The following is a 22,715-nucleotide window of genomic DNA, read 5'->3' as shown; positions in this document are numbered from 1 at the left end:
ATTAAATGTACTCTTGTCTGATTACTGTAGTCTTTGAATAATGTAAGATATTATAGAAAATTAACAGACTGAAAACAGAAAGCTGCTTCATTTGAGGCCATTCTTTATTGTGAATACATTTTTATTCTCATTAAAATTACTTCTCTACCCAATTGAAATCACTGATGTCATTCCTTAATGCAATAAAGACCTCATGCTCTTCTTATTGTCACTATAATTTTGCTATCTCTCTCTGTGAATGCCTTGAATAAGCTCTTTATAAAAATATAGTCAATAATAATAATTATAGAAATCAGGGAAGTTCCCAATTTTATTTATACTAAGTTATTACCTGGAAAAAACTGAGCTTTTGAATATTATTAATACAGTTCCACTAGCATTTACTGAATGTCTACTACTAGACCTGAAATATTTCTTTTCATTATATGTATATGAAAAGATGTATATATAGAATATATATATAATGACATATATAGTATTTATGATCTGATCTCATAACAATGTTTTGTTATGTTTAGGAAAATGGAAATCATCTTAAGTATTTATAGGGCTCAATATGCCCACTTTTTGACATTTGGATTTCTAATATTTGGCTCTCTTAGCCCAGCAAACATTTAGTTGATATGGAAGTACCAGATACCATGGGACTAATGCCATTTTCCTCATCTTTTTTTCTATTTTACTTATTTATTTTTATTTCTTATAAGAAAAATAGTATAAAATAGTGTGTATCTCTTAAAAACTTTTTGTATTCTGGCTTTAACTAAGTGTAAAGACAAAAGAAGGTCAAAACCGAGGATCATCAAAACATTTTCTTAAAATAATTTTTTTAGAAATTCCTATTGCCTTAATAATAATGAAATGACTATTGCCTTAATAACAGAAGGGTGAATTTCTATTGAATTTCTCGGAGCAACATAAGACAATTATTTGCTGAATCTTACATGAAATACAATATGGCTAACAAAGTCCCATGGACATTGACAAACACACTTTATGTGACAATTATTTGCTGAATCTTACATGAAATACAATATGGCTAACAAAGTCCCATGGACATTGACAAACACACTTTAAATGACATTATTTAAGAAAAATCATTGAAAAAGCTAAAAATAAACTGAAAACATTGGTTTATATGAAAACTCATAGTGTAGCTGTTTTCTTCAAGAATCATTTGTTTTGATTAAAAGCAGAAAGAACTGGCTTACTTCAGAATAATTTTGGGTGGGGAAAATAGGGTGTGAGAAGTTTGTGATTGTTATAGGGCAGACTGTTCATATATTTGTTTAACTTTTGGATTTGTGTAAATTGACCTGAGTATAGACCTCAAAATTTGCAGTAATCTTTATCTTAATGTAGCCAAATTTCAGATTGGTTGACTTAAGGTAACATTTATGAGTATTTCACTTGTTTTGGATTATTTGGGAGTTAAACTACTGTTTTTCTCACAAATATACAGTTTCTGATAAATCCTGCTGATATATTTTCCATGTCACCATGTTTCTTGCTGCCATTTCTTAATTCAACTTAGCTTTTGCATAGGGATTTGAAACATGGCCAACTTTTCCCTGTCACAAGGAAATGAATTCTCAGGGCCCAGAAATATTCTACATTTGGGTTTATGGAAACACCTGTTTGATAATTTGCCCTGTTTTCAAATGAGATGCCATAAAGACAAGGTTTGCAGCACTCAGGTTCTTCAAGATACTTGGAAAAGTGTAGGGTGTTCCATCATGTGAGAAATATAATCGTCAAAGTCAAGTTTAAATTCTCTGAGACACTTTGGTAGCCTCTTATATAGAACTGGATCTTTAGACAAATACGGTTACAGTTTCTTGACTTCCTGTCACAAATCATCTCATTTTAATATTATTTAATCAATATAAGATATATATCTTTTTAAAGATTTTATTTATTTATAATTCACTCAATTATAATTCACTCAATTAGAGAGAGGGGAAAGGAGAAAGAGAGAGCGAAACATCGATGTGTGAGAGATACATCGGATCAGTTGCCTCTCTCATGTCCCCCAACTGGGGACCTGGTCCAAAACCCAGGCATGTGAATTGAACCAGTGACCATTCAGTTTGCAGGCCAGCACTGAATCTACTGCGCCATACCAGCCAGTGCTAAGATATATATCTTTTATATAAAACTTTAAAAAAGAATTTCACCTGGAATTTTAAAGTTTATTATATTGCAAAACCCATTCAAGCACTGATTACGTACAGATAATTAATTTAAGAAAAGCAGTGGAGATGAAGAAACTCAGAATGCTAAGATATATTCTAAGAACTTCATAGATCTTTGAATTCTCCTAACACCAGAACAAATTTTCCCCAGGGAAAGCCATACAGTTCTAATAATGATAACTAATACTCTTAGTGCCTACAATCAGGTTTACATCTATTAACTCATTTAATCCTCACAATAACCTTATGAAGCAAATACTGTTATTATCTCTATTTTACAGTTAAGGGAGTGAGGCGCAGAAGGTGAAGTCATAATGTAACATTTAAGGTGAAGGAGAGTTTTTATCATAAATGGGTGCTGGATTTTTTTCAAATGCTTTTTCTGCATCTATTGATATGATCATGTAGATTTTATCCTTTATTTTGTTTATGTGGGATATTATGTTTTATGATTTGCCTATTTTGTACCAACTTTGCATCCCTAGAATAAATCCCACTTGATCATGGTGTGTGATCTTTTAAAAATATCGCTGGATCAGGTTTGTTGAGGATTTTAGCATTTATGTTCATCAGGCATATTGGCCTATAGTTTTATTTTTTTTTCTAGTGTGTTTATCTGGTTTTGGAATTAGAAAAATGCTGGCTGTGTAAAATGAGCTTGGCAGCTTTCCCTCTAGAATTATTTGGAACAGTTTGGGAAGGATAGGTGTTAGTTCTGCTTTGATGTTTGGTAAAATTCACCTATGAAACCTTCTGGTCCAGGAATTTTGTTTGTTGGGACTTTTTTATTACTGCTTCAATTTTGTTAGTTGTGATATGTCTATTCAGATTCTCTGATTGTTCCTGATATAGTTTGGAATTATTGTATATTTCATTTGTCCAGGTTGTCCAATTTGTTGGTATATAATTGTTCATAATATTTTGTTACAATCTTTGTATTTCTTTAGTGTCAATTGTTACCTCCTCCCTTTCACTTTTTCCATGAGTTTAAAATTTATTTTTATTTTTAAATTATATTTTATTGATTATGCTATTATAGTTGTCCCAAGTTTTTCCTCTTTGCCCTCTTCCATCAGCACACCCCACTCCCTCAAGCAATCCCCACCAGCCAGTGGGGACATGGGTTCATGTCCATGGGTGATGTGTGTAAGTTCTTTGGCTACTCTGTTTCCTATACTGTACTTTACATTCCCACAGCTATTCTGTAACTGCCTATTTGCTTCTTAATCCCCTCATCTGTTCACTCATTTCCCCAGATTCCCTCCCATCTGGCAGCAATCATCAAAATGCTCTTCATATCTGTGATTCTGCCTCTGTATTTCTTGTTTGCTTAGTTTGTTTTTTAGATTTAATTGTTGCTAGATAGGGATTTATCGTTATTTTATTGTTCATAGTTTTGATTTTCTTTTTCTTAAATAAATCCCTTTAACATTTCATATGATAATGGTTTGGTGATGATGAGCTCCTTTAGTTTTTTCTTGTCTGGGAAGCTCTTTATCTGCCCATTGATTCTACATGATAGCTTTGCTGGGTAGAGCCATCTTGGCTGTAGATCTCTGATTTTCATGACTGAATATTTCTTGCCAATCCCTTCTAGTCTGCAAAGTTTCTTTTGAGAAATCAGTAGGTAGTCTTATGGGAACTCCTCTATAGGTAACTAACTTTTTTCTCTTGCTGGTTTTAAGATTCTCTCTTTATTTTTAGCCTTTGACATTTTAATTATGATGTGTCTGGGTGTGGGCCTCTTTGCATCCATCTTGTTTGGAACTCTCTGTGCTCCCTGGATATGCATGTTTATTTCCTTCACCAAATTAATGAAGTTTTCTTTCATTATTTTTTTAAATATGTTTCCAAATTCTTGCTCTTTCTCTTCTCCTTCTGGAACCCCTATGATGTCAATCTTGGACCTCCTGAAGTTGTCCCAGAGGCTGCTTACACTATCATTTTTGGGGGGTCTTTTTTCTTATTGTTCTGAGTTGTTCTTTGCTTCCTTTTGTTCCAAATCATTGATTTCATTTTGGCTTCATCCATTCTACTATTATTTCTCTGAAAATTGTTCTTTATTTCAGTTACTATAATATTTGTTTCTAACTGGGTCTTTTTTATCTGTTGAAGTTCTCACTAAGTTCCTTGAGCATCCTTATAACCATTGTTTTGAACTCTGTATCTGATAGATAGCTTATCTCCATTTTGTGTAGTTCTTTTTCTGTAGTTTTGATCTGTTCTTTTATTTGGGCCATGTTTCTTTGTTTCCTCATTTTGGCAAGCTCCCTTTGTTTTTTTTCTATGTTTTAGATAGATCTGCCCTATCTTGGTAGTGTGGTTTAATATAGTAGGTGTCCTGTAGGGTTCAGTGTACAGCCTCCCCTATCAACTAAGCTGGGTGCTTGAGGTGCATCCTTCATGTGGGCTGAGTATACCCTTCTCTTGTAGTTGAGCTTTGATTGCTGTTGGCAGGTCAATGGGAGAGATTACCCAGGCCAGTCAGTTGCAGAGACTGGCTGCGGCCACTGACCATGAACCTCTGCCTTCTGTGCAGAATCAGCTGTGCAGGGGCAATGTGGTGGTCTGTAGCTGTCCAGTGGGTGTGCAGGCTCTGGGGTTTCCAGGGTAGTGCAGGCCAAGGTCAGCCCCCACCTGTGTCCTACCTGGGGCCACCCTGCCTGAGCTATAAAGCAATCTGAGATGGCTGCTTCTTGTGCTGGGCTTGGAGATTTTCAGGCAAAGCAAACCTGTGAATCTAGGCTGGCTGCTGCTAGTTCAGGTCCTGGGACCACTTAGCAAGAGGTATAGGGGCTGGGAGCTCACTGAGGCCACCTGTTGCTTATTTGAGAGGTTTAAGAAATTGTAAAGCATGAGCTAGGACCAGCCATTCATTTGGGAAAGACATTGGGGTGGTCCCATAAGTTGGGTGGGATGGAGTCTTGGGATCTCCCAGATAGGACAAACAGTGTTAGCCAGGTTGATGGAGTCTCAGATATGGCACCTGCCTGCTGGCACTGTGACTCTGTGGGAGTGGGGTTAGAAAAGGGACAGTGGCTTCTGCCTGCCTTTCTGGCCAGTAGATATCTGTCCCTTGGCTCTTGTCTTGATAACAGACACTTCCGTTACTCCTTGTATGCTACTGGTGCCTTTCAAGCTGCTACCTCAGTGCTGGAGCTCAGAGGGATTGAGTCTGAGTCAGTCTGTGTGTAGGTTCTTTAAGAAAAACTGGTTGGGACTCCAGAAGTTTCTTCCACTGTCAATCCTTGCTGGTTTTTGTAGCCAGAATATCTTCTTGACATTGGAACTCCGTGCTGGTATGGGGCTGGGACTCCTTGCTCCCAAGATAATCATCCTGAATTTTTATCCACCACACATGGATGTGGGACCAGCCCACTCCTCCTCTCCCCACCTTCTATCAGTCTGGATGGATGTGGTTTCTTTAATTCCACAGTAGTCAGACTTTATTCAACTCAATTTCCGATGGTTATGTGTGTTGATTGTTCTATATTTTACTTGCAATTTTGAAGTGGTTGTCTGAGGAGGCGAGCCTATGCTGCTATCTTAACTGGAAGTCTCTTATTTCTGATTTTATTTATTTAAGTTCTCTTTCTTATATTCTTGATGAATATAGTTAAGGTCTGGCAATCTTGTTTATCCTTTTAAAGAACCAGCTCTTGGTTTCATTCATCTTTTATATTATTTTTAATACTCTATTTTGTTTATTTTTGCTCTGATCTTTATTATTTTGTTCCTTCTAGCTTTGGGCTTTATTATTCTTTTTCAATTCCTTTAAGTGTAAAGTTAGACTGTTTATTTGAGATTTTTCTTCTTTCTTGAAATAGGCCTGTCATGCTATTAATTTCCCTCTTAGGACCACTTTGTTGTATCCCATAAATTTTTGGTTTGTGTTTTCATTTTCTTTTTTTTTTTGAGGGTAGATTTTATTTTATTACATTATTTTTTAGAATGATATTTTTTATTTTTTATTTTTATTTTTTCCATTAATTATTACTTATTTTTCAACTACTATTGACATACAGTATTATATTATTTTCAGTTGTGCACCCAGTGTTTAGGCAGTATGTAACTTACTAAGTGATCATCTCAATAAATTTCCTGCCCTTCTGACACCATGCACAGTTATTAGAATATTATTGACCATATTCCCTATGCTGTGCTTTACATCCCATAACTATTTTGCAACAACCAATTTGTATTTCCTAATCCCTTCACCCTTTTCACCCATCCCCTCAAGACCCTCCCATCTTGTAACCATCAAAATGTTCTTTGTCCGGCCAAGATGGAGGCATAGGTGGTTGTACTGTACCTCCTCGCGCAACCAAACCTAAGGACAACAAGAATTTACAAACAAAAAACAACCAGAACAGAGAGAAATGAACCGAACGGAACTCTGAATACCATACATCCAGACTGGTAAGGAGGGGCGGAGTCGGAGGCCTACAGAGAGGGGTCGAGGGGTACCGGCAGGAAAAATTGGTGGCTGGCAGACGTGGGTGCGCAGAGTGCAGACGGCAGTTGGCAGACCCCAGAAATGCAGGGGCAGCTGACAGACTGGTGGCAGACCCTGGGCATGGGAGGCAATGAGCAGACCCAGTGAGGTGTGCAAGGCAGCTGGCTGTCTGCAGCCATACACTCTCACGCAGACAAACTAAGCAGAAACGGGCAGTGACACAGACCATGCAACCCAGGGACCCAGCGCTGGGAAACAAAGCCTAAAGGCACTGGCTGAAAACAACTGTGGAAATTGAGGCCAGGAGATTCTCTCAGCCTCACAGGAGGCTCCTTGGGGAAACTCACAAAGAGTCCTAGAAAGTACACAAACCCACCCACCTGGGAGCCAGCACCAGAGGGGCCCAATTTGCTTGTGGGAAGCAGCAAAGGGGACTGAAGTCCTAGAGAGAGCAGAGCGGGTGCCATTATTCCTTCTCAGACCCCTCCCCCACATACAACATCACAACCCAGCAACTGGGGTACCCTGCCCTGGTGAACACCTAAGGCTCTGCCCCCTCATATGTAACAGGCTCGACCAGACCAAAGGAAAAAAATTAAATAAAATAAAAAAGATGGCTCAAACACAAAAGCCCCAGAGCCAGTTTTTTTAAGTGACCGAGAAATATCCAACCTATCAGATGCACAGTTCAAACCACTGGTGATCAGGATGCTCACAGAATTGGTTGACTTTGGTCATAAATTAGATGAACAAATGCAGACTACAATAAGAGAAATGAAGGAAAATGCACAGGGAACCAATAGTGATGGAAAGAAGACTGTGTTTCAAATCAATGGAAGTGACTAGAAGGAGGAAAGGAACAACTAAACAGAAAAGAATGAAGAAATAAGAATTCAAAAAAATGAGGAGAGGCTGAGGGACCTCCAGGACATCTTTAAATGTTCCAACATCTGAATTAAAGGGGTACCAGAAGGGGAAGAGGAAAAACAACAAGTGGAAAAGTTACTTGAACAAATAATAAAGGAGAACTTCCCCAATATGGCAAGGGAAATAGACTTCCAGGAAGTCCAAGAAGCTCAGAGAGTGCCAAAGAGGTTAGACCCAAGGAAGAACACACCAAGGCACATCATAATTACATTAGCCAAGGTAAAAATGAAGGAGAGAATTTTAGAGGCAGCAAGAGATTAAGGGGACAGTCACCTACAAAGGAGTTCCCATCAGACTGTCAGCTGATTTCTCAAAAGAGATCTTACAGGCAAGAAGGGGCTGGAAAGAAGTATTCCAAGTCATGAAAGTCAAGGACCTACATTCAAGATTGCTCTATCCAGCAAAGCTTTCATTTAGAATGGAAGGGCAGATAAAGTGCTTCTCAGATAAGGCCAAGTTAAAGGAGTTCATCATCACCAAGCTCTTATTTTATGAAATGTTAAAGGGATTTATCTAAGAAAAAGAAGATAAAAAATATGAGCAGTAAAAAAAGACATCAAACTCACAATTAGTAACAACCATACCTAAAACAAAAGCAAACTAAGCAAACAGAACAGGAGTGTAACCACAGAAATGGAGATCACATGGAGGGTTAGCACCAGGTGAGTGGGAGGAGGAGAGAGGGGGAAAAGATACAGAGAATAAGTAGCATGGACAATAGGTAGAAAATAGACAGGGGGAGGGCAGGAATAGTATGGGAAATGTAGAAGCTAAAGAATTTATAACACATGGACATGACCTAAAGCGGGGAGCAATGTGGGTGGGAGGGGGTGGGCAGGGTGGAGGGAAGTGAAGGGGCAAAATGGGACAAGTGTAATAGTGTAATGAATAAAATATATTAAAAAATGTTCTTTGTATCTATGAATCTGTTTCAGTTGTGCTTGATAGTTTTTTTTTATATTCAACTGTTGATAGATGTGTATTTATTGCTATTATATTGTTCATATTTTTGGTGTTTTGGTTTTTTCTTCTTAAGGAAGAACCTTTACTATTTCACATATACTGATTTGGTGGTGATAAACTCCTTTAGGTTTTTTTTTGTTTGGGAAGATCTTTATCTGTCCTTCAATTATTTTTTTTATTTTATTGATTATGCTATTACAGTTGTCTCATTACCCCTTCCTTCCCCTCCACCCTGCACACCCTCTTCCACCCACATTCACCCCCCCTTTAGTTCATATCCATGTGTCATAAGTTCTTTAGCTTCTGCATTTCCCATACTATCCTTGCCCTCCCCTGTCTATTTTCTACCTACCATCTATGCTACTTATTCTCTGTACCTTTTCCCCCTCTCTCCTCCTCCCACTCCCCTGTTGCTAACCCCCCATGTGTTCTCCATTTCTGTGGTTCTGTTGCTGTTCTAGTAGTTTGCTTAGTTTCTTTTTGTTTTGTCTTAGGTGTGGTTGTTAATAATTGTGAGTTTGCTGACCTTTTACTATTCATGTTTTTTATCTTCTTTTTCTTAGATAAATCCCTTTAACATTTCATAAAATAAGGGCTTGGTGATGATGAACTCCTTTAACTTGACTTTATCTGAGAAGCACTTTATCTGCCCTTCCATTCTAAATGAAAGCTTTGCTGGATAGAGCAATCTTGAATGTAGGTCCTTGACTTTCATGACTTGGAATACTTCTTTCCAGCCCCTTCTTGCCTGTAAGATCTCTTTTGAGAAATCAGCTGACAGTCTGATGGGAACTCCTTTGTAGGTGACTGTCTCCTTATGTCTTCCTGCTTCTAGGATTCTCTCCTTCATTTTTACCTTGGCTAATGTAATTATGATGTGCCTTGGTGTGTTCTTCCTTGGGTCCAACTTCTTTGGCACTCTCTGAGCTTCTTGGACTTCTTGGAAGTCTATTTCCCTTGCCATATTGGGGAAGTTCTCCTTTATTATTTGTTCAAATAACTTTTTCACTTGTTGCTCTTCCTCTTCTGCTTCTGGTTCCCCTATAATTCAGATGTTGGAACGTTTAAAGATGTCCCGGAAGTTCCTAATCTTCTCCTCATTTTTTGAATTCTTCTTTCTTCATTCTTTTCTGTTTGGTTGTTTCTTCCTTCTGATCCACTCTATTGTTTTGGGTCCCAGTTTCCTTCCCATCACTATTGGTTCCCTGTGCATTTTCCTTCATTTCTCTTATTGTAGCCTGCATTTGTCCATCTCATTTGCGACCCAAACCTACCAATTCTGTGAGTATCTTGATCACCAGTGGTTTGAACTGTGCATTTGATAGGTTGGCTATTTCTCAGTCGCTTAGAAGTACTGTCTCTGGGGCTTTCAATTCTGTTTGAGCCATCCCCCCCCCCCTTCCCCTTTGGTCTGGTTGTGCCTATTCCATATGAGGGGTGGAGCCTTAGGTTTTCTCCAGGGCAGGGCACCCTAGTTGCTAGGTTGTGACGTTGTATGTGGGGGCAGGGTCTGAGAGGGTACAGTGGTGCCCACTCTGCTCTCTCTAGGACCTCAGTCCCTTCCGCCGCTTCCCCCGAACCAACTGGGCCTCTCTGGTGCCAATTCCTGTGTGGGTGGGCTTGTGCACCCCATGGGACTTTCCAAGGACCTCTCCTGTGAGTCTGGAAGTCTCTCCCTGTGCCTCCACCCCCATAGGTATTTTCAATCAGTGCCCTAAGGCTCTATTTTCCAGCGCTGTGATCCTGGGTTGCACGCAGTGCCTTGCTTCACAATTCCCACCTCGCTGGGTCTGCCCTTTGCCACCCCTCAGCCAGGGTCTGCCAGCTGCCGCTTGCGCACTCAGGATCCACCCACTGCAGTCTTTCACACCCCAGATGCTTTATGTGCCCAGTCCCAACACTCTCTGCTCTCTGCACCATGACCTGCTCCTGGCTGCCCGACTCTGCCCTTCTTACCGGTCCGGATGAACGGGTCTATTTTAACTTGTTGGTTGTCCAACTTTCATACAGTTCAATTTTCTGTCAGTTCTGGTTGTTATTCTGTTTCTAAATTGTTGTTGTCCCTATCTTGGTTGTGCGAGGAGGCACAGTGTGTCTGCCTATGCCTCCATCTTGGCTGGAAGTCTGCTCTTCAATTCTAAATGACAGCTTTGCAGGGTAGGGTAATCTTGGTTGTAGGTCCTTGTTTCTCATTACTTTGACTATTTCTTGCCACTCCCTTCTGGCCTGAAGTATTTCTATTGAGAAATTGGCAGATAGTCGTATGGGATCTCCCTTGCAGGTAAATAACTAACTTTCTCTCGAAGCTTTTAAGTTTCTCTTTTTGTTTTCAACCTTTGCCATTTTATCTATGATGTATCCTAATGTGGGCCTCTTTGGGTTCATCTTCTTTGGAATTCTCTGTGCTTCCATGACTTGTGTGTCATTTTTCCTTACCTGGTTCTAGAAATCTTGGGTCATTATTTCTTCAAATGGTTCTTGATTCCTGGATCTCTCTCTCTTCTTTCTGGTACTAATATGATGCAGATCTTGTTGTGCTTCATGTTGTTTCAAAGGCACCTAAACTATTCTCATTTTTTGAAATTCTATTTTTATTTTTGCTGGTTTGATTGGATTTCTTTTCTACTGTTTCTTCCAATTCACTAATTTGAACCTCAGCTTCATCCAATCAACTGTTTCTTCCTTCCATTGTGTTCTTCATTTCAGATACTGTATTTTTCATTTTTGATTGGTCTTTTTTATGGTTTCTGTGTTCTTTTTCATGCTGTTGAGCATCCTTATAACTGTTACTTTGAAATCTATATCTAATAAATTGCTCGCTCCATTTCACTGAGCTCTTTTTCTAGAGATTTTTTTCTGTTCTTTGATTTGGATACTCTTTTTTTGTCACTCCTTTTTGGCTGCTTCTTTGTGTTTGTTTTTATGTATTAGATAGATCTGCTATCACTTTTGGTCTTTTGGGGGTGACCTTAATGTAGTAGGTGTCCTGTGGTGTCCAGTGGTGTCATCTCCTTGGTCACCTGGGCTGGGCACTCCAGGAATGTCCCATGTGTGGGTTGTGTGGGCCCTCGTGTTATAATCGAGTCTGGATTGCTGTTTGCCCATACGTGCTTGAGCTCGACCCTCAGGTTGGTTGTGAAGCTCCGCCTAGCCACACCTCACAAGCTGCTCTGCAGGTGCTGACCACAGGAAGCGTAATTCACCTCAGCAGTGTTTGGTGCTTGTGGACATTTCCCTTTGGATATGCTCCTTGTGAAGCTTATTGGATCCTGCTTTGATGTTATTTGAATGTGGCCACTGTTTGTTTTGGTTCTGGGCCTCCTGGGAGGGACTCTGGTGCACATTAGTGTAAGATGCTGCCTGTTTCTTGTCCTCAGCAACCTGTTTGGAACTATAAGTAATCCACTGTTTGTGACTTCCTCTGCTGGGCCTGAGTACACATGGGAATGACCAAGCTACACACCATGACCACTTTTTATCAGCACTGGGACAGGGGGCAAGTCAGCAAAAGTCCCAGGGCACCTTAGTGGGTACTACCTATGCCTGACTAAGCTTCCCAGCTACCTGTTAGGCTCATTCACTGAAAGAGCCTCCAGCTGTACTCCTCAGCTGAGCATAAGCTCCACAGGGTGGCATATGGGGAAGTCCAAAGGGAGGGACTATTGCTTTCCCCCAAGTTGCACAAGGGGGAGTGCTCCAACCAAGAATGATGGCATCTGTGTCATGGGAGGATGACTCAGCACAGGGATCCCTTCAGCTCCCTCCCACAAACCCCAGACTCTCCTCACACAACTCTATTCTACTTTGCCCTCCCTCTGAAGGAGGCCAGTTTTAGTGCTGTGAACAGAATTTTGTTTGTTGGCCTTTTAAGAGGGTGCCTGTTTCCCTAGTTGACTGGTAGACAGAAATCCCACTGATTTTTACAGCCAGATGTTATGTGGACACCTCTTCCTAGCTCTGGTGCTCTGGGCTGGATAGTACAGCTCATGGTTTACACCCCACACTTCTCTGGGGGACTCATCCGCATCTGTGATATCTATCTAAAACCTCAGCTACTGTTCGCAGGAGCAGGGCCAGCCCTTTTCATATCTCTGCCCTTCCTACCAATCTGAATGTGGCTTCTTCTGTAAATCCTTGGTTATGAGACTTCTCTTCAGCCAGTCTTTCCATTGGTTATTCACGATGTTTGTTCAATAATTTAGTTGTAATTCCAATTTGGTCCTGGGAGGAACTGAGTGTAGCTTTCATCTACTCTGACTGTGTCTTGGATTGCCCTATGTAGCTTTTCTATGCCTTACAGTCTACTTCTGTAAAAAGGGTCTACTATATGCTCCCCTTGCTAACTTATGTAGGGATATAGATCAGGGGTACCTAACACTGTGGTGGCAGACTGGTACCAGTCCGTGGCTTGTTAAGAACCAGGCCATGAGTGAAGCTCTCCTGAGCTCTGCTCATTGTCTCATGTCCCCCATTCACAGTAGGCAAGCAAAGTTCATGTGAGCTCTGTCTCCATTTATATCCCTCCCCCATCACCCACAAAAGTGATCCCTAGTGCCAAAATGGTTGGAGACTGCTAACATAGATGACTTGAGCTTTAATTCCCTTTATTAAAAGGCTCAATGAAAATAAAGCTTGTAGCTATAATAAAAGTTGTTATGCTGTTCATAATAACATTTACCACACTTACCAGATTTTAGACTCTGGGAAGAGGTGGTAACTTGGTAACTGTCTTCCTAGGCTGTGAATTAGTAATTTGTCTAGTTAAGAATTCCAGGAATGGAAATTCTAAATTCTATCTTTTAACATTTTTTTCATTTATTTTTATTTTTTAAGAGAATCTTTTTTTTTTCAGTTTTTAAAATGTATTTTTATTTTTTGATGGAGGGGAAGGGAGGGGAAAAAGAGAGGGAGAGAAACATCAAGTGTGGTTGTCTCTCATGCGTCCCCTACTGGGGACCTGGCCCACAACCCAGGCATGTGCCCTGACTGGGAATCAAACCAGCAACCCTTTGGTTTGCAGTCTGGCACTCAATCCACTGAGCCACACCAGCCAGAGTTGTGTATCTTTTTCTTCCTTCCTTTCTTTTTTAAAAAATTTTATAGAAAAAAATGTTTTCACAGTTAAGTTGGATGTATAATAATATTTTCTTCCATGTTACTAGAAGTCCTGTGCCATTAGACTCTTTTAATTTTTTTTAAGAATTGAGTTCTCTTTTTCTTTGAGGATTGTGACAAAGGGAAATTCTTTGGTTTTCTCAGAACATTTATTCCTTCTATAGAGCTTCAGTTGGACGTCAGATAATGATTGTTCAATGCCCTTTTCATTTTCCTACCAAGGCTATAACCTCCTCTCTGCATAAACTGTATCTTTTTTTATAACACAGGGTTTAGTGCCAGGACTAATGCGTAATAGCCGCTCTATACATGTTTAAACCACATTGTCCTATGAGTGATAGGTGAGCATTCTAGAGAAGTACCTGAGCATGAAAAGTCATGAAATAGCATCATTGAGATGGGAAGTTTTAGTAGGGAATGGTGAGAGGGAAGACTGGAGAAAAGATTGGAGCTTGATTTTGTAGTCCTTGATGGTAGGTAGCATTTTTTATGTTCTTTGTGTCCTACACAGAAACTTATCATCCTATTATGACAAAGGAGAGAATCTGTCCTGTAGGCTTTGGGAACTAAACAAGTGCTAAACATATTATTTACCGCTTCTCTTTGTCTAGTTGCATTCTTGCTAATGTGCTGAGATCTGAACATTCCTGTCAGCAGCTCGGGGCAGATACTTGACTGCGGGCTGCTGTGAATGGAACCACAGAGAAGGTGTTATTGTTTCAAGGCCATATTTTTAATTGAACTATTAATGATATTAGCAAATCCTTGAAGGATTCCTAGTCAACTTTGAGTGTTCTAAAGAGGATTGAAATTGTTAATATTATGGAAAATGAAATTTTTTTTGGGGGGGAGGTAAACTTTTAATTGTGACTTAGATAAGGAATTTATTCCTCAAAGTCACAAATAAGATAAGAATCTTGACCTCATGTGGAAAAATTTTACTGTCTAGAGACCTGAATTTAATTTCCTGACTTAAATCTTCATATTTTAATATGTTTGGCATATTCAACCTTTGTCCATATCATGAAACCATCAAACAGTCCATATTTATGGGTTAGGTTCCCTAGAGTGATTCCACACTAAGTTTTTGTGGTAAAGATAAGATTATAAAACAGAGCAGCACGGAAAAAATTAATGTAGCTATGACTTAATTTGAGTGATACATTCACTCATATATGTTCATATTTGACTTCTAGATTACTTATTCTTAAAGGCAAATTATACCTTCCCGGCACCCTCAATTTGAAGGATATAGCTAATGAAGACAGCTAATGAAGACATTATGTATTTCCTCATCACATATTTTTTCTCACTTAGAATATTTTATATATTTTACAATTATTAGATTCTAATTCCCAAGGTTCAGGGATAGTTCAAGACACTGGCTACAGACCACATATATGACACTGATGTTAACAATGATCTTTTTGTTTGATTTTTTTACTATAGTGTTTCAGTTTAAATATTATTAAGTTCTTTTTTTATGAAAGGTGAAGACTCTGCCCATTTCCCTCTCTCCAGTTCTTGGTTAGGTTAATTGTATTATCCCTTTTTAAAAAATTATTTTTCAATTACAGCTGATACACAATATGAGATTAGTTTCAGGTATACAGCACAATGAAGATGAAGTGATCACTCCAATATACTCATCTGACACAAAACAGAATTACAGTATTATTGACTGTACTTCCTATGCTGTTCCTTACATCCTCATGACTATTTTTATAATTGGCTACTTGTACTTCTTAGTTTCTTTTTTAAAAAGGTCAGTTCTCTAAGAGAAGTCATAAAAACAGTATTTCAAAATATTTGTAGCACCCCCTGCTGGCTACATGTGTCTCTTCCTAAATAAAGATAGCATATTTGGATATTGCTCAATAATACTTTAGATACACACACCATTTCTCTTTGGAATTATTTTTATTTAGAAATAATTGTATTCACATCTAATATATAAAGTTGTGTTGAAATTTTAATTGAAGGCAATTTGCTTTGTAATTTGTCGGTTGGTATTTGAACAGTGCTTATCCTTGAAGGCAATGTAATGATGTATTGGCTGGAGACAAAGTATTTGTCATAGCCTTTTTAATAATATTTCAGAAGAATTCTGTGAGGGAGAGGCATCTCCCCAAGTATACCTATTTTACTGTAAATAATGCCACCATGAGCATCTTTGTACATAAACCTGTGTGCATGTTTACTGTATGCTAACTACAAAGCCTGCAATATTTATAAAGTTTTAAGAGAACCACTTTGGATCTTGAAAGACATCTGAGGAGGGGTTGGGAGTGGTAAGGACCAAGGAGTTATAAAACTATAAGGATGTTGTCATTGTTGTTTGGCTCACAGATGTGATTCAAGCCATGATCTGGGTGGAGTACATTAGTACACCTCTTAGGGGCTTTTCATTTATGGAAAAAGGTAATTATTTAAAAGAAGCATAATACTTTAGTTGGCGACAGCCACTGAATTTCAGTTTATTAAGAATAAAATTCATCCTGGCTGGTATAGCTCAGTGAATTGAGCACAGGCTGCAAACCAAAGGGTCGCTGGTTTGATTCCCAGTCAGGGCACATGCCCGGGTTGTGGGCCGGGTCCCTAGTGGGGGCCACGTGAGAGGCAACCACACATTAATGTTTCTCTCCCTCTCTTTCTCCCTCCTTTCCCCTCTTTCTAAAAAAAAGTAAATAAATAAAATCTTTTTAAAAAAAGAACAATAAAATTCAGAACTTCTGGCCAAGATGGAGGCATAGGTAGATATGCTCTGTTTCCTTGCACAACCAAAAGAAGGACAATAACAAATTTAAAAACAAAAAACAACCAGAACTGCCAGAAAACTGAACTGTATGGACGTCCAACAACCAAGAAGTTAAGGAAGAAACATTCATCCAGCCTGGTAGAAAGGGCAGAGATGGATAGCCGGAGTAGAGAGGATGTGTGGCAAGACGGTGGACCAGGTGGGTGAGGCAGCAGCTGGTGGACAGGGTGGTCCTCATTGGTGTATGGATAAGCTGGGAGGAGCAACTGGGGAGCAAGACATCCCATGGACCCAGGGTTCCAGAGTGGGAAACTTAAGCCTCAAAATCTCTGGCTATAAAAATCTTTAGGGGCTGCAGCAGTCAGAGAAACTCCCAGCCTCACAGGAGAGTTTGTTGGAGAGACCCACAGTGTACTAGACATACACAAAACCACCCACCTGGAAATTAACACCAGAAGGGCCCAATTTGCTTGGGGGAAGTGACTGAAAGCCAGCCGAGAGCTGAACAAGCAGCATTGTTCCTTCTCTGACACCTCCCCCACATACAGTACCACAACACAGCCAAGTGGCATGCCCTACCCTGAAAATACCTGAGGTTTCGCCCCTTACAGAGTAACAGGTGCTCAGACAAAGAAATATGGTCAAAATGAAAGAACAGATCAAAATTCCAGAAGAAGAACTAATCTATAAGGAGGTAGTCAACTTATCAGATGCAGAGTTCAACACACTAATCATCAGGATGGTCACAGAAATGATTGAGTATAGATGCAAAGTAGAGGAAAAAGAGAAGGCTATGCAAAGTGAAATAAAGAAAAGTATATAGGGAACCTACCGTGAAGGGAAGGAAACTGAGACTCAAATCAATGGTTTGGAACAGAAGGAAGAAAGAAACATTCAATTAGAACAGAATGAAGAAACAAGAATTCAACAAAATAAGGAGAGGCTTAGGAACCTCTGGGAGAACTTTAAATATTTGAACATCTGAATCATAGGGGTGCCAGAAAGAGAAGAGGAAGAACAGAAAATTGAAAACTTAGTTGAAAAAATAATGAAGGAAAATTTTCCCACTGTGGCAAAGGAAATAGCCTTCCAAGAAATCCAGGAAGCTCAGAGAGTCCCAAACAAGTTGAACCCAAGGAGAAACACACCAAGGCACATCATAATTACATTACCCAAGATTAAAGATAAGGAGAGAATTTTAAAAGCAAGAGAAAAGGAGACAGTTACCTATGAAGGAGTTCCCATAAGACTATCAGCTGACTTCTCAAAAGAAATCTTATACAGGCAAGAAGGGGCTGCCAAGGAGTATTCAAAGTCATGAAAGATAAGGACCTATATCTAAGATTTCTCTATCCAGCAAAGCTATAATTTAGAATGGAAGGGCAGATAGAGTGGTTCCCAGACAAGGTCATGTTAAAGGAGTTCATCATCAGCAAGCCCTTTTATATTAAGTGCTAAAAGGATTTATCTAAGAAAAACAAGATCCAAACTATGAACAGTAAAATGACAATAAAGTCACAACTGTCAACAAATGAATCTAAAAAACAAAAACTAAGCAAACAACTAGAACAGGAAGAGATTCACAGAAATAGAGATCACATGGGGGGTTATCAGTGGGGAGGGGATGAAGAGGGGGCAGGATAGGGGAAAAGTTACAGGGATTAAGAAGCATAAATGGTAGGTATAAAATAGACAGAGGGGGTTAAGAATAGTATAGGAAGTGGAGAAGCCAAAGAACTTGCATGTATGATCCATGGACATGAACTAAGGGGGAAGAAAGTTGAAGGGAGGTGGGGTGCAGGGTGGAGGGGGAGGAAGGGGAGAAATAAAATGGGACAACTATAATAGCATAAGCAATAAAATACACTTAAAAAAGAATAAAATTTAAAGATGCTGAACCAAAGGAAGATCATTTCCTAAATGACAAGATAAGTGACTGAAAATTTAGGGCCATAGTTTATAAAGATTGAGCAAATTTTCAGTGAGGTGTTTTCCTAATTTAAAGGTAAATTTATGTCTTTTAAAAAAACATGTCTTCCTGTTATGTGTACATCCTTTATTCACTATTTTAACAACAATTTATTGTGATTATGCAGTGTTTTCATAGTACTTTATGGTCTTTATTTTCATACTGTATTATAATAATAGTTTACTTGTTTGTGTCCCCCATTGGTTGCTCAGTGCTGATTGGATGGATAGTTGGATGGATGGATGGATGGGTGGGTGGGTAGGTGGGTGAAAGAATAGATATTGAATACACTGAACGTAATACACTGAATGTAGAATCTTAATGTCTCACCCATGGTTTTTAATGCTCCTTTGATTTTTACAATAATTGCTCACTTTTATGTGTATATGTCTTTAGGGGTGTTTTTTGGCTGATGACACACATACAGATGTTTTAAGTACTGTTACCTAATTTTATTTTCTAATAAAACATTGTTCATCCAAAGAAATGTAGTATTCTGAATCAGTAGAAAATCTTAATCGTAGGCTGTCTTAATAGAATTGTAGCATTTTAGTCATACATATACTATTACACAATCCTAAAAAGTAATGATTGATTTTTCTAAGTTAAGGTTCTGTGGTTCTAAATTTCTGTGATTCTTATATAACAAAGATGTATAATCTGTTAGTACCTGCTAACATTATGATATTAGTATGATTATTAATAATGTATCAGTATAAGTGAGCAATGTTAATTGCTTTAAAACCATTTATTTTCACAGCATTTCCCCGAACAATAATGTTAACTGTATTAATTTTCCTATCACTCCTTTATGGCATTCTAAAAAGCACTTTGGTAAATTATCACAAAATCAATATTAACATAGATCCTAATTTAAAATCTAAGGCTCTTTTAATATATACTGTAGAGTTTTAAGTTTAGCTTGTCATATGTAAAGTTGTTGTAAGGTAAATTTTACAGTAATCGAAAGTAGTTTTACTTCTACTTAAAATTTTAGAAGCAAACTTATAGAATCTGTTTACACTTCTTAAAATGATCGTAGAGGTAATGAACTAGCTGATTTTGGCACATACCTTGATTTAGTAAATGAGGAAACTTGGGCCCAGAGAGATTAGGCGAAACTTTCCAAACTCCTGGTGCCTGAGCTACATTTCCTGAAATTTTCCACGTTGCTTTTCATGTAGAGGATAGAGAATAAAATTATCTTATCAAGTGGCCAGGAAGGGTGTTTTGCTGAATTAATTAGCTTGTAGCTGTAGTGTCTCTGAACTATGTGTAACATTTTCATATTTCTCTTTGTTTCAGAATGCAAAGTATGGCGAAATCCACTAAATTTATTTCGGGGAGCTGAATATAATCGGTAAGCATTTTGACAGCTTGGGAAACAAATGAGTAGTTCAGAGAGCAAAGACAACAGAAAATGTTTTTGCTGGTTCATTTAGGGGTCATTGTAAGTGTTTATTTAGTGCTTCCATTTTTTGATATATCCTCAAATGTTTTGACTTTTCTGTTTTATCAATATCTTAGCACTGAAATTGGGAAAATGTACAAAAATAGTAGTTTTTGGAAATTTTCTGTTATCGTTATTCTTTTCATTATATATTATACAGTCAAAATATTTTGAAGCTTACCTGGAACATGGTTATAAAGATGCCACAGAAGTGATGTTGAAATTTAATTTTGCAGAGTAATTAGGCAAGTGAGAATTATAATAGCTTTTAGGAAATGTTTGTTGATAATACTAATTAGGGAAGGTTTTCATTAGCTAGTGCTAGTGAAACTTTGATACAAATATGGGGAAATGTTTATTTCTTTCCTACTGATGTATTTCCTAAAGGAAGAATAAGATGATTAAAAAATATTTTTTATTCATTGGCAAATCTGTTTTAGTCCTTGATTAATGCTTTATAGTTCAACTTGATGCAGCTTAATATTGTATAGGTCTTACTTTCCTCTCTCATAGGTGTCTGACCATTTTATTCCCCCTTCACAGGTATACTTGGGTGACAGGACGAGAACCTCTGACTTACTATGACATGAATCTCTCTGCTCAGGACCACCAGACATTCTTTACTTGTGACTCAGACCATCTGCGTCCTGCAGATGCGAGTATGGAAAATCCTTTAGTTAGTTGCTGGGTGGGAGGGCTTTTTGGTCTGTTTTAAACAGTAAGGCTACTTTTAGAATATCTGCTTTATAAAAACTCCAACAAATAAAAATTAAATTGGACATTGACTATAAAACCCAGAATTCTGATACCTAAATAAAGGCTTTAATCACAATGAAGTAGTGATGTAGAAATTAGTCCCCTCATTATAATTTAAAGTATTATTAAAAAAAATACTGAAGTTTGCCCTGACTGGTGTTGCTCAGTGGTTTGGGTGTTGTCCTGGAAAATCGAAATGTTGCCAGTCCGATTCCCAGTCAGGGCACATGACTGGGTTGCCAGCCACGTCCCCAGTTGGGGGTGCATGAGAGGCATCTACACATTGATGTTTCTCTTCTTTTCTTTCTCCCTCCTTTCCCTCTAAAAATAAATAAATAAAGTCTTTAATAAAATAAAATAAAATGTTCCAAAATCCAGAGCTTGTAGCTGGTGTTTGGGGGAGTGACCAATAAAATTATATTGTGTCTAAGTAGAAGGAAGAGATTAGTAGCAATGTCATCTCAAAATGTATTAAAATAATATGTATTTTTAACAACAAATAACATTAATGAGCAAAAGAAATATTAAATCTCTATTAGAGTGCCTTTTCTTGATTAAGAAATCTTAAGATTATCTCTATTATAGACTATGAATTAGTCTATAAGATTTAGATCTATTGTTTTGTGAGTACAAGAAAGATTGGATATCAGCAATTGAAGGACAGTTGGATAGCAAGTTTAAAATGTATTTGGGTGACTTTGCAGGTTTGGGCTGGGCTGAAGTTTCTGTTAAGTGAAGTATTCCCTTGTAATCGGAACCTAAAGCTACTAGTTGAGCTATTGTCCTGTATTGATTGACTTGCTTTTTCCCTCTTTTTCTAAAATAGTAATGCAAAAAGCCTGGAGAGAGAGAAACCCTCAAGCTAGGATTTCTGCAGCTCATGAAGCCTTAGAGATAAATGAGTAAGTGGGGGAAGACTTTGCTTTTAAAAAGGAAATCTTATTCTTTGCTGAATGTATTCAGTTGCCATTGATGGGATACTGATATTAAGCTATGCATTTGAACTTGAGCATTATTAGAGGGGACATTAATTTATAAAAACTTTTTGTGAAGGTGGTGTTAGTCATTTTAGAGAACAGTTCAGTGGTTTGCTCTAACCCTAAAATGCAGTTCTTTAAATATCTAAAACATTTTGTGGAAATAATTATGGATATAGAATGCTCATCTGTGCCATCACATTTTCAAGACAGAACTTCTTCTAGTGGGAAAAACATAGTAAAATCCTAAAGTGAAAATATTTACACTTTAAAAATATTTCAAGATCAAGGCAAAGATAAGAGGAAATGCTGTGCTTAGTGTTGTGAAACATCTATGGGTTACCAAGGAAGACTGGGAAATCTGGCGATCTCAGAAAATGAGAAAGACTCTTAAAGTTGGAGTCATAAAAGCTCAGGGTTGGCAGAGACCTTAAAGGTCATTTAGCTCAGCCACCCATCTGGTACTTGAGTCACCTCAACACTCTCCCTGCCAAGTGGTCATTGTTAAACTATTTTATGATTTTTTTTTCTGAAGAAGTTTACAGAGTCTTCTTCAGTGGTCTCAGAAAAAATATTCATTTGAGAGTTGAAAATCCTGCCATTATAACCTACTAATCTATTTGGTTTCTGATTCTGTCATGCAACATATTTATTTTCTAATTACTTGTCATCTGCAAAATTGATGTGCTTGTCTTCTATGTGTCATCCATGTTTCTGATAAAAATATCAGGGTCAGGGGTAGATCCCTGTGACGTGCCATATAAAAACCACCCTCAAGTTTCATGTCTTCATGAATTATTATCCTTTGGTATTGTTCAATTAATTACTAAGCCACCAGCTACACTATTATTCAGCCCACATTTCTCCATTTTGATCTTAGGTTTTAGCTATGGTTCTTTAATGGACAGTAAATCTATTAGAGTAAACTAAGCTAGCACAAACTGATTATTTAGTCTTAGTGTTAAGCTAGCTCCGGTGTTCACTTTCTTTTTAAAATGCTTGGAGACTTAATAATCCTTTAGAATATCTTTCCAAATCACTGTTCTGTAGTTTGGGAAGTCTGCCTCTTCCCCTTTTTGGACATTTATACTACATTTGTCATCTCATCTTCTAGTACCTCTCCATTCTTTGTGAGTCCTTAACTGTCCA

At 38.2% G+C, this 22,715-nt stretch overlaps 1 protein-coding gene across 6 annotated transcripts in view; it reads left to right on the top strand.

The window, feature by feature from the left end:
• ST7 (suppression of tumorigenicity 7) overlaps positions 1-22,715 on the top strand; it is a 322,327-nt gene that overhangs the window by 198,442 nt on the left and 101,170 nt on the right. For all 6 annotated transcript variants that reach the window (XR_006786701.1, XM_045847588.1, XM_045847595.1 and 3 more), the window contains exons 4-6: positions 19,689-19,743; positions 20,377-20,492; positions 21,416-21,491. Coding sequence is in view for 5 of the 6 variants with exons in the window: in XM_045847588.1 (XP_045703544.1) it covers positions 19,689-19,743; positions 20,377-20,492; positions 21,416-21,491 (247 nt within the window). In the remaining variant the exon portion in view is untranslated. The remainder of the gene's footprint in view (positions 1-19,688; positions 19,744-20,376; positions 20,493-21,415; positions 21,492-22,715) is intronic.

Source organism: Phyllostomus hastatus, unplaced genomic scaffold (genome assembly GCF_019186645.2).
Source record: "Phyllostomus hastatus isolate PE091 unplaced genomic scaffold, TTU_PhHast_1.1 phas_contig_118, whole genome shotgun sequence".
In the NCBI taxonomy this organism is placed as follows: domain Eukaryota; kingdom Metazoa; phylum Chordata; class Mammalia; order Chiroptera; family Phyllostomidae; genus Phyllostomus; species Phyllostomus hastatus.
The sequence above is the reverse complement of the archived record's forward strand: the minus strand, read 5'-3'. Positions and strand labels throughout refer to the sequence as shown.